Raw genomic sequence first — 12,257 nt, forward strand, 5'->3', positions numbered from 1 at the left:
GGTCAACCACACGCTTCCCGAGGCAATTTGGTAATACTATATTTACATTTTGAAAAAATGAATAGAACACGGATTTTCTCGCGTATATAGCTAAGAATAGCTATACTTAATATTTTGTAAGAGAAACAAATGCATAATCACTATCATGATAGTTATCCCCGGAAATTTGATGAAATACTTCAAGACGCTTTCCCATTTTCCTAATCAAAACGGGTGAGGAAGAATCCACTAAAACCGGAAGTTCAGTCAATGTATCACTCTACCTTCATCGCTGCATATATCTATTTGCTTTCACAAACGCAGGTTCGGCACGCCCACCAAGCGCACAATCCGGCGAAGACGCCCCTGATGTTTATTTTCGGGGCCGGAAGTGGAAATAGGATGGGCGAGTGCTTGCCCGCCTCCAGGAAGTTTTCATTTCCCCGCTTGTTTGGCCAGCGTCTGCCAAGGGTTGTTTCGAAGAGGGCGCGAGGCGCCAAGATGCCAGTGGCAGTGATGACAGCGACTAGCGGCGCCTTCAGTTACCGAAAGCTGCTGGAGCAGTGTGAGACTCAGGAGCTGGAGGTAAAGGGGGGTAGGGGTGGCGACCATGGAAACGCGGCGAGAGGGAGGGGGAGCAGAAACGCTGGGCCGCGCGGGTGGTACCAGAAACGCTGGGCACGAGAAGTACCAGACACGTGCTCTTCCCGCTAGCCCTCTTTTCTCAAACCACTGCAAAGCGATTTCTTGGACATAGCGAATACTGGCTGGAAAGGAGGCAAGCCTGGTGTGAGCTGGTTGGTTGATGTCTTGGCTGCAATATAGCAAAAGGAAAGCGCTCTGTGACATTGAAAATGTCAAAAAGAAAACTTCTGTAATTGTAATTTCACACTTAGAGAGCATTGGAAATCTGCTAAATTTGGAGAGAGCAATAGATTTTTCAGAAACATTGAGACTCGGGATATTATACAGTCCTTATCATTTTATCTTTATGTTCTATTGATATTATTCCTCTTATTTTCTGGACTGTTGTGAGCTGCCCGGTGTTGTTGAAAATCAGGTGGCATCCATCTTACATTAAAATTATATACTGTATTACATTACAGTAACTATATTAAAATTAGTTACAGAAATTAGACTTGCCAGTTAAATGCAGCCTGTTTCTTCTTTCTATCACTGAACACAGTGGACTCTATAATACTGTACATATGTGCAGGTAATCCTTGATTTATAACCATTTGTTTAAAATTAAAACAAGGGGCTTAGTCTCCAAAGTTGTGACTGTCACATCATCCCTGCAATCATATTGCCATTTGCAAATTTCTTCACCAGTTTCCCATAAGTAAAGTCATTGGGGAAGCCTCCAGGGAAAGTTCTAAGTCAGTCCTGTAAATCACTTCTGCCACTTTTTCTCCCAAGGAGCCCTGCTATGCAGTATGGATCCCAGGAACCTCCTTCTCCATGACGTGTGCCATCCATACCACTCCTCTGCTTGTTCAGGGCTCCTGTTGGTCTACCTGCACTTCCAACTGTCTAGAGCACGGGTAGGCAAAGTTGGCTCTTCCATGACATGTGGACTTCAACTCCCAGAATTCCTGAGCTAGCATGGCTGCCTCAGGAATTCTGAGAGTTGAAGTCCACAAGTCATATAAGAGCCAACTTTGCCTACTCCTGCCTAGAGCAGTGTTTCCCAACCTTGGCCATTTGAAGATATCTGGACTTCAACTCCCAGAATTCCCCAGCCAGCATTTGCTGGCTGGGGAATTCTGGGAGTTGAAATCCAGATATCTTCAAATGGCCAAGGTTGGGAAACACTGCTCTAGAGGGTTCACATTTTCCACCACCAACCCCTGGACCCTCACACCTGCTTGTGCATGCCCCCCTCCCAAACCATGGAATTCTGTCTCTTCCTGCTTAATAACCCCCACAGTCCTGAAGTTATAATAGCAACCAGAATTACCTTCACTAAGTTATGTGATCACATGATGTCATATATCATACCTAGTAATCCTGGTCCCAATTACCACTGTAAAATGTATATCTGTATGAACTGCACTAAAAAGGACAAATTTAGTTATTATAAATAATACAAATAGTAACTACATAGTTACTACAGCCAAAATAGCTCTACAAATTTTGGCTAAAAACTAGGCCTGGTCAAAACAGGTCATCTAAAGTTTGATGGAATTTTGTATGAAATGGGGACTCTAAACAGTACTATTTGTTTTATAATTGTCCACTGGTGATAATTGCAATCTATCTCTTAGTACCTCAGTAATTTTAAGGCTACAAGTAGTCCTCAAATTACAACAGTTCATCTAGTGACTATTCAAAGTTACAATGGCTATGAAAAAAGTGATTTGTGATGGTTTTTTCACTTACAACTGTTGTAGCATCCTTATGGTCACATCAAAATTCAGATGCTTGGCAACTGGTTCATATTTATGATGGCTACTGTGTCCTGATTAGCTTTTGCAACTTTCTGACAAGTAAATGGGGAATCCAGATTCACTTAACAATCATGTTACTAACAAATGCAATGATTCACTTAACTGTAGCAAGAAAAGTCATAAAATGTGGCAAACTCACTTAACAAATATTGCACTTTAGCAACATAAATTTTGGGCTCAATTGTGATTGCAACTCAAGGGCTTCCTATATTTTATTAGCTCCTTAAAATCTTTGCTTTTCATTAGCTGAGGCAAATAATCTGGTGAATAACCACTTTCTCATAAATGTACATGCCTTATTCTCCTTTGCCAGATTGAAGTCTGTGTATTTCAATACTCCCTCATTAATGTTCTTTTAATTTTCTTTATCAAGCTTTGTTAATTAGAATAATTAGATAATTATAAATGCTTGTAAAAGGCACAGTAGGTTCTAAAGCAAATTGGTTGTTCTCCAAACTGAGTTTGAGAGTAGGATGAAGTAATGTCATATCTGAATAAAATAAAAACTTATTTAGTGATATATTTTGACCAGAGATTTAAGGTATTGAAATGTGTATTCTCACTGAGAAAGTGAGGTGAGACAGGTGAGGATGGGCTATATCGTGCACTTTGTGGAAAGCATCTGACTGCCCAAATCTTCTTTTCAGAGGGAAGGAATTGTTTTTATAAGTATTCTTTGACCTCAGCTATGTACTGCTTTGTATAAAACACAATCTAATTTTATGCTGATTTTTTAAAGGCCCCTGGAGGAATAACAACATCGCCTGTTTATGCTCAACTCCTGGCATTGTATCTTCTGTATAATGATATGTAAGTAATAATAGGTCTAGACCTATTAGATGTGTATAAGCATATTGACATAATTCAGATAACGTTTTTAGAATTAGATTAATTTAGATTAATTGGCAAAAATGATACTTAGCATTTCAAATCAAGTTGTAAAAGCAAAAACATGTGATGTAGCTATAGCTGAAATATGGTGTACTTTAATTGATTTTTAGTAAATGGAACCTTGCTAGTTAACAGATGTAGGATTTTGAATTTGCTCCTACTGTTTTTAGGTTTAGATTAAATCAACAGAGTTGGAAGGGACTTTATAGGTCATCTAGTCCAACCCCAACCAAGCAGGAGACGCTGCACCATTTCTGACAAATGGCAGTCTAATCTCTTCCTGATAGCCTCCAGTAATGAAGTTCTCACAACTTCAAAGGCAAGTTGTTCATTGGTTGATTGTTCTCACTCAGAAAATTTCTTCTTATTTCTAAGCTGAATCTCTCCTTTGTCAGTTTCCATCCATTATTCCTTATCTGGCCTTCAGGTGTCTTGGGAAATAGCTTGACTCTTTTTTCTCTGTGGCAGCACCTCAGATATTGGAACACTGCTATCATGTCTCCCCTGGTCCTTCTCTTCCCTAGACTAGCCATGCCCACTTCCTTTAACCGTTCTTCATATGTTTTAGTCTCCAGTCCCCTAATCATCCTAGTTGCTCTTCTTTGTACTCTTTCTACAGTCTCAACATCTTTTTTATAGTGTAGTGATAAAAACTGGATGCAGTTTTCTAAGTATGATTTTACTAAGGCTTTATACAATGGTATTAGTACTTCACTTCTCTTGATTGTATCATTCTATTAATGTAGTTTAGGATTACATTAGATTTTTTGGCTGCCGCTGCACACTGCTGGCTCATGTTTAGCTCGTTGTTCACTAAGACTCCAAAATCCCTCTCGTAGTTACTGCTATTAAGTCTGGTTTCATCCAATCTATATCTGTACTTTTGGTTTTTCTTGTCTAAAAGTAAGACTTTACTTTTCTCTACATTGAATTACATTTTGTTAGAGAGTGTCCATTTGGATCTTGAGACTATCTTCTAGGGCAGGGGTCTGTAGCCTTAAACACTCGAAGAGCCATTTGGACCCATTTCCCACAGAAAAGAAAATATTGGGAGAAAATAATTTAACAATTGGTGTGACTGGGTGGGCATAGCCAACTCAATGTCACTCCCACCCAGTCACATGACACCCCCAGCTACACCTACCCCAGCCAGTCATTAGACCAGAGAACAGGTTAAATTATTTGTCCCTCCTCTCCCAGCCACCTCTTGCCATACCTGGCCTCCGGTGTGTTGTTTATCCCCCCCTCTCTCTCCCTCGTTTCTCTCTAATCCTCTCCTTTTTCTTTTCTCTCATTTCTCTCTCTCCTCTCTCTCCTTTCCCCCTTCTTTCTACTCCCGGTCTCTTCACTGCTGGGCAGACTACAGCTGGAAATTGCAGGCAGACATTTCCGGCCTTTGTTGGTGCTGAAGATATGTGACCTGATCTCTGCCCCGACATTGGCCTGATACACGCTGCTGCCAAATCCCGCATGGCTTTGCCATGACTGGAGGGGGAGGAGAGAAGGAACCCCTGAATTGGTACTAGGTGTTGGGAATCTGGCATCCACAGGCTGACCAGCCTATGAGCAGTGTGCTGACCATCTGAATGGCGGAGAGCTGAATACCAGTGGGCGGGGAGGTGGGGCATCACAACCAGCGGCCTGCTGGCTCTGCAGGAAAAGCTACTAAGATCTGAGAGGTGAGAGTGAACCAATGAGAATGCTGCTGTTGCCAGGGTGAGTGGGGCAGCGTCACATTGTAGCTCCACATTGTAATGGGCTCCAGGAAGGGGAGGAGACCAAGTCTCCCCCATTGTGAAGCGCACTAAATTTCATTGTGCTGTGCAAGGTGCTTCTAGAGCAGTAGGCAATAGCAACATTCAAGAGCTACAGCATGGGGCTGGAAGAGTCACATGCAACTCCGGAACCATGGATCGCCGACACCCGTTCTAGGGTGTTAACATTTCTGCCAGCTTAGTATCATCTTCAAATTTGGTAAGTTCCTCTTCTATTCTCTCATCTAAATTGTTTATGAAGATATTGAAGAGTACTCTGTCTAAAACCGAACCTTATGGTATTCCACTGCTTATTTCCCTCCATGTAGATGTAGACCCGTTAAGGCATTGTTTTTCAACCGGAGTTCCGCGAATAATGAGAAAAAAACCCAAAAAATGACCAGGAGCAGCAGCAGCCCTCGCCACCCCCCTCCGCCTTACTCCGCTTTTGCCTCCACCTCCCCCCAGAACGCCATTTCTCTCTGCCTGACAGCTGCAACCGGCAACCTAGCTGTCAGGCACGGAGAAACCCCCGTGGGTCCCACGCCGCCCAGCTGCTCCAGCTCTCTGGACCATGCCCACCCCTGCCAATCCTCCCTTTGCTGTTTCTTTTTGGTGGGGGCAAGAGAGAATGAAGAGGGAGAAGAGGGAAACAAATGAGAGAGAGAAGGGAGAGAAAAAAAGGAGAGGAAGAGGAAAGAGAGAAAAACAGAAATGAAAGTGAGAGAAATGAGAGCAAAAAGGGAGGAGAAACAAATGAGAGAGAGAAGGGGGAGAGGTACACAGAAATGAGAGAGACCTGGAGGGAGAGAATGAGAGGGAAACGAGGGAAAAGAGAGAGAGAAGTAGAGAAAAAAAGAAAATGGAAAGAGAGGAAGGGAAAGAGAGAAGTGGAGAGGAAAGAGGGAGAGAAGGAAGGAAGGAGAAATGGAGGGAACAAGGAAGGAAGGAAGGAGAAATAGAGGGAACAAGGAAGGAAGGAAGAAGAATGAAATGAATGGAGGGACGGACTTTTTTGGGGGGGGGGATTTTTTTTTTCTCAACATACATTCAAACAATGCAGTGTACCATCTAATTTTCCATAAATGTGTTTTGTTAGTAACTAAAGTTGCAAAAGTTTTTACATACATACATTCTTTTAATTAAATTCCCTCCTTGATGTTCAAGGCTTGCCTTGAAGGGACATAAACAGTACTGGTACACAGTACAGGTTCCTCCAGAAATCTGACGACACCAAAGGGTTCCCCTGAAGAAGAAAAGTTGAAAAACACTGCATTAAGGACTATTTGTTGGGTATAGTTTGTCATCTAGTTATGAATACATCTGATGGTGATTCTATCTATCCCACTTTTTTCTACCTTACCAAGAAGTAGGTTGTGATCTACTTTGTTGAAAAGCAAATTACTCTGAGTCTTCGGAGAGGGGCGGCATACAACTCTAATAAATTATTAAATTATTATTATTACTCCCCCCCCCCCATTTTGGAGTTCTTAGATGACAGTATTATAATGCCACAGAACACAATATATTTTGAACATGCACATCAAACCTATTCATAGTAAGAATGTAATGCGGAAGATAAATGACTAAACTTTTCTGTTGTAGAATGGAAATATGTAGCTGAAACCCTAGGGTTAATACAAAAACAGAAGTTATAAATTATGGTTGTAGAACATTTCTGCCTGTTGAAGTACTGGGTGCTTTACTGCTGGAGATTTTCAAGATTGAATAGTGTTTTGGGATGATCTGAAGATTCTACCATTTGGCAGAGGGATGAATTAAAAGACTTCCAAAACCCCTTCCACCCTATGTTCTACATGATAGGTACAAACAAACAGCATGAAATCTCTATTCTTTTGCCTTTGAAAGATATGTACAATGTATATTGATCTGTTCTCAGAGGAATGTAGTTGGAAACTTAAGGTAAATAAATATTACTAAATAGATTTCATTTAAAAATGTCCTTATCACTGGTTTATTTTTATTAGGAATAATGCCCGTTATCTCTGGAAGAGAATTCCTGCTGCTATTAAGTCTGTAAGTATTTTTAATGCTATCAAAACAAAAAAACTGTATTCTCAGAACCATGTTTTCCCAAGCTACATTTAAAAAAAAAAGATCTTTATTAAGTGTCTACATATAAAAATAAAAGAAAAAGAAAAAAAATAAGCAAACAAACAAAAGGAAACAAAGAATCAGACAGATGAACATATAAACTTGAACAACATATAAAACATATTCAATTACAGTAGTGTTCTTTATATTGACAGACGTAGTTAATTATTTATCATCAATTAAGGTTTTCTTTCTATGTGCATATATTTATTTGTTATATAAAAGACATAATTTGTCAACCACAGTTTTTTTATTTTATTTGCGTACTCGAGGGAGTGTCTAGTTTTGCTTTTCAATTTTTTTGTGTTTTTTTTCTGTTTGAGACATTTGTATCAATTTCCCCATATTTTGTGGAATTTAGATTTATCTTTTTCCTGCAGTTCCAAAGTCATTTTGGTCATTTCTGCACACTCGAGGACCTTAATTATAAAGCTTAGAGTTTTAGGGGTTGTCTCTGTTTTCCAATTCTGTGCATATAGCAGTCTTTTCAACATAGTGGTGAAACATTTGGATACATTTTGTTGAGTTGTGCCAGGGGGAGGTGCGGACGGTAAAATAGCTTATATAAAGTTTTCCTTGCATGATGTTACTAGCGTTTGCCTGGTGCACCAGTTGCGGCCCTATCTGGACCGGGAGAACATATTTAATATGGAAAGATATAGCGAAAGGAGCCATACCAGAAAACTACAGGCCAATAACATGCTTCCCGACCATGCTCAAACTGCTGACAGGTATCATAGCTGACAGAATTCAGGATTACCTAGAAAAAAATGACATCATGCCAGTGGAGCAAAAGGGCAATAAAAGACGAAGCACAGGTACGAAAAACCAGCTCCTAATTGATCAAATGATTTTGGAGAACTGTAAGAACAGGAACCTATACATGACCTGGATTGACTACAAGAAAGCCTTTGACTCATTGCCACACAGCTGGATCATAAAATGCCTGGAAGTCATTGGAGTCAATGAAAACATCAGGAAATTCATAGAAAAGGTGATGAAATATTGGAAGACTGAGCTTTTTGCTGGGAATGAAAGCTATGAACTGATCAACATCAGAAGGGGCATCTTCCAGGGGGACTCTTTGTCCCCATTGCTATTCATCATCGCTATAATCCCGCTGTCACTCATCCTACAGAAAACAAACCTAGGCTACCAAACTGCTAGGGATTCACCAAAAATTTCACACCTGCTGTATACGGATGACCTGAAGTTGTATGTAAAATCAGAAACTGAGATATAGTTACTAACCAACACTGTGCGAATCTTTAGCAATGATATCAGCATGGAGTTTGGCCTGGATAAATGTGCCACATTGGCACTGAAAAAGGGGGAAATCACTGAAAGTGAAGGCATTGAAATGCCCAATGGTCAAACCATCAACTGCCACCAGCCAGAAACCTACAGATACATGGGCATCTTGCAACTGGATAATATCAAGCATGGTCATGTGAAAACTGTGATCAGCAAAGAGTACATCCAGAGGACCAGAAAAAATTTGAAGAGCAAACTGAATGGTGGCAACATTATCAGGCCATAAATACTTGAGCCATACTTGTCATTAGATACACAGCTGGCATAGTGAACTGGACTCAAGCAGAGCTGGACAACATGGACAGGAAAACCAGAAAATTAATGACGATCCATCATGCACTACACCCCCGCAGTGACGTTGACACGCTGTATTTACCAAGGAAAATAGGTACCAGAGGACTTTTGCAAGTGAAGCAGACAGTGGAAGAAGAGAAGCATGCATTAGCTGACTATGTGAAGGAGAGCAAAGAGTCAGCGTTGATGGAAGTCAACAATAGGAAGCTTCTCAAGGTGAAGCAAACTAAGGACCAGTACAGAAAAACTGTAACTCAATGTCGTATGGACAGTTGGCGGAACAAAGCATTGCATGGCCAGTTCTTGGAGAAGATTGAAGGCAAAGTAGATAAAGAAAAGACCTGGTCATTGGCTTACAAGTGGAACACTCAAAAAGGAGACGGAAGGACTAGTACTGGCGGCACAAGAACAAGCCATTAGAACAAATGCTGTCAAAGCTAGAATTGAAAAATCAACAGACGATCCAAAGTGCAGGCTCTATAAAGAAACAGATGAAACAATCGATCACATACTCAGCTGCAGCAAAAAGATTGCACAGACTGACTACAAGCATAGACATGATGCTGTGGCACAGATGATCCACTGGAACTTGTGCCAGAACTACCATCTACCAGTGGCAAAGAACTGATGGGATCATAAGCTTGAAAAAGTGGTCAAAAATGAGCAAGCAAAACTGCTGTGGGACTTCCAACTTCAGACTGACCAAATTCTGAAGCATAACACACCAGACATCCTGATTGTGGAGAAAAAGAAAGCATGGATCATCGACATCGCAATCCCAGGAGACAGCAGAATTGAGGAGAAGCAGCTAGAGAAATTAGTGAAATATGAAGATCTAAAAATCGAGCTGCAACGACTCTGGCATAAGCCAGTGAAAGTGGTCCCAGTGGTACTTGGCACGCTGGGTGCAATGCCAAAGGATCTCAGCGGACATTTGAAAACCATCAGAATTGACAAAATCTCCATCTGTCAATTGCAAAAGGCCGCTTTACTGGGATCGGCAAACCTAATTCGCAGCTACATCACGCAGTCCTAGGTGCTTGGGAAGCACCCAACTGGTGATGAAATACGAAATCCAGCATAGTGATCTCGTTTGCTGTGTTGTATTGACATAATAATAATAATAGCAATAGTAATAGTAATAATAATAAGATTTGTATGCCGCCCCTCTCCGAAAACTCAGGGTGGCATACAAATCTTATTATTAGTTTTAAAGTACAGTGATACCTCATCTTACAAACCCCTCATCAAACAAACTTCGAGATACAAACCTGGGGTTTAAGATTTTTTTGCCTCTTCTTCCAAAGTATTTTCACCTTACAAACCCAAGCCACCGCCACTGGGATGCCCGCCTCCGGACTTCTGTTGCCAACGAAGCACCCATTTTTGCACTGCTGGGATTCCCGAGGCTCCCCTCACTGGGAAACACAATCACAAAAACACGGAAGTCCGGAGGTGGGGTTTCGAGGACTTCCGTGTTTTTGCGATGCTGCAATTTCACTGAGGCTCCCCACGCTGGGAAACCCCACCTCTGGACTTCTGTTGCCAGCGAAACACCTGTTTTTGCACTGCTGGGATTCCCCTGCAGCATCAGAAAAACACGGAAGTCCGGAGGTGGGGTTTCCCATGGAGGGGAGCCTCAGGGGAATCCCAGTAGCGCAAAAACGGGCGCTTCGATTGGCAAAAGGGGTGAGTTTTGGGCTTGCACGCATTAATCGCTTTTCCATTGATTCCTATGGGAAACATTGTTTTGTCTTACAAACTTTTCACCTTACAAACCTCATCCCGGAACCAATTAAGTTCGTAAGACGAGGTATCACTGTACTTTGATCTGACTTTCATGGCAAGTTTGATCTTATTACAGCGCAAAAAACAAAACAAAAAACCCCCAACCCTCAATGTGCACGTTCTGTAATATTTTGATTACGGTTGTCCAATAAATAATTTCTAAATCTCATTATTATTAAAATTAATGTTAAGCAAATAGACTGCTTGACTCTGGCCAATAAGTCTTGACAATTACAAATAAAATGTTAAAAACAAGAAAAAATAAAGATTTTTTTTCTTCAAGAAAGAAATAAAGAATAAGGAAACAGAATGATTTAAAAAAACACAGATAGGTATAAAAAGGAACAACCCGCACAATCCAAAGACCAGGGCAAAGAGCTGTTTTAAAATCCCTTCCAAACATCAGAACCGCCCCCACCCTCTTTGCCTTTTGTAAGTTGTTGAAACCTCCCCTTTGACACCAGGCATGGGGAAATTGACATCTCCCCTAATTACTGCTTTATGTATGGTTTGATTGGGTTGTGTGATTATTTTATTAATAAGGATTTTAAATTGTATTTTTAGATATTGGATATGTACTTTGTCATTATTGTTGTGAGCCGCCCTGAGTTCTCGGAGAGGGGCGGCATACAAATATAATAATAATAATAATAATAATAATAATAATAATAATTATTATTATTATTATTATTATTATTATTATTATTATTATTATTATTATTATTATTATTATTATGCCAGAGATAATCCAAAAGTGCGACCAATGCTCTTTCTGTCCCAAATCCAGTCCTGAATCCTGACTGGTAGGGGTCGAGATAATTCATTTCATCCAGAAACCACTGGAGGTTCTGTGCAACCACCTTCTCGACAACCTTACCCACAAGGGGAAGTTTGGAGACAGGTGGGAAATTATCCAACCGGATGGAGTCCACCGATGGCTAAAGTGCTGGGGCACTGCATTAATTACCACCAGAGTCAATCCGCCTGTCATCTCCTGGAAAGCTTTCAGAAGCCAGGTGGGACATGGGTCTAATACACAGGTGTTTGTGTGCATATTTCCTAGGATTCTGTCCACTTCCTTGGGAGCAACAGGGTCAAACTATTCCCAGATAACATGGCAAGAACCTGCCTCGGACTTCTACCAGACCAGCAACCACGCTGGCACTTAACTAGGAACGAAGTCAAGCGATTTTGACTTCCAGAAAATCTGCAAATTCCTCCACTCATCCCTTCAGGTGGACCTCAATCTCCCCAGGAGGAGACAGCTCACCTTAAAGAGAGTCGCTGGGCGATTATTTGCAGATGCAATTAGTGTGGAAAAGTATTTACACTTCACCACACAAATCTCCACAAGGTAGGCCTTAATAGCAGTTCTTACCCATGTTTGATCGAGTTCATCCCCTATCTATCAGAATCCCCTATCTATCAGAATCCCCTATCTATCAGAATACTAAATATAAACTTGGAGGAATTGAACTTATTGATAACCCTCAATCTGTCAAAGAACTTGGAGTACTCATATCCAATGACCTAAGTCCTGGGCCCTGTACTCTTCAATATTTTCATCAATGACCTGGATGAGGGAATAGAAGGGGAACTAATCAATTTCGCAGACGACACCAAGCTGGCAGGGGTAACCAACACCCTAGAGGACAGGCTCAAAATACAGAAA

At 41.0% G+C, this 12,257-nt stretch overlaps 1 protein-coding gene across 2 annotated transcripts in view; it reads left to right on the forward strand.

The window, feature by feature from the left end:
• Positions 1 to 328: 328 nt before the first annotated feature.
• COPS8 (COP9 signalosome subunit 8) overlaps positions 329 to 12,257 on the forward strand; it is a 33,246-nt gene continuing 21,317 nt past the window's right edge. The window contains exons 1-3 of one of the 2 annotated variants that reach the window (XM_070732290.1): positions 329 to 564; positions 3,169 to 3,239; positions 7,063 to 7,111. In XM_070732290.1, coding sequence (XP_070588391.1) covers positions 349 to 564; positions 3,169 to 3,239; positions 7,063 to 7,111 — 336 coding nt within the window. In that variant the 5' untranslated portion in view covers positions 329 to 348. The remainder of the gene's footprint in view (positions 565 to 3,168; positions 3,240 to 7,062; positions 7,112 to 12,257) is intronic. The other variant, XM_070732289.1, reaches the window with a different exon arrangement.

The sequence above is a fragment of the Erythrolamprus reginae genome, chromosome 1, assembly GCF_031021105.1.
Source record: "Erythrolamprus reginae isolate rEryReg1 chromosome 1, rEryReg1.hap1, whole genome shotgun sequence".
Lineage (NCBI taxonomy): Eukaryota > Metazoa > Chordata > Lepidosauria > Squamata > Dipsadidae > Erythrolamprus > Erythrolamprus reginae.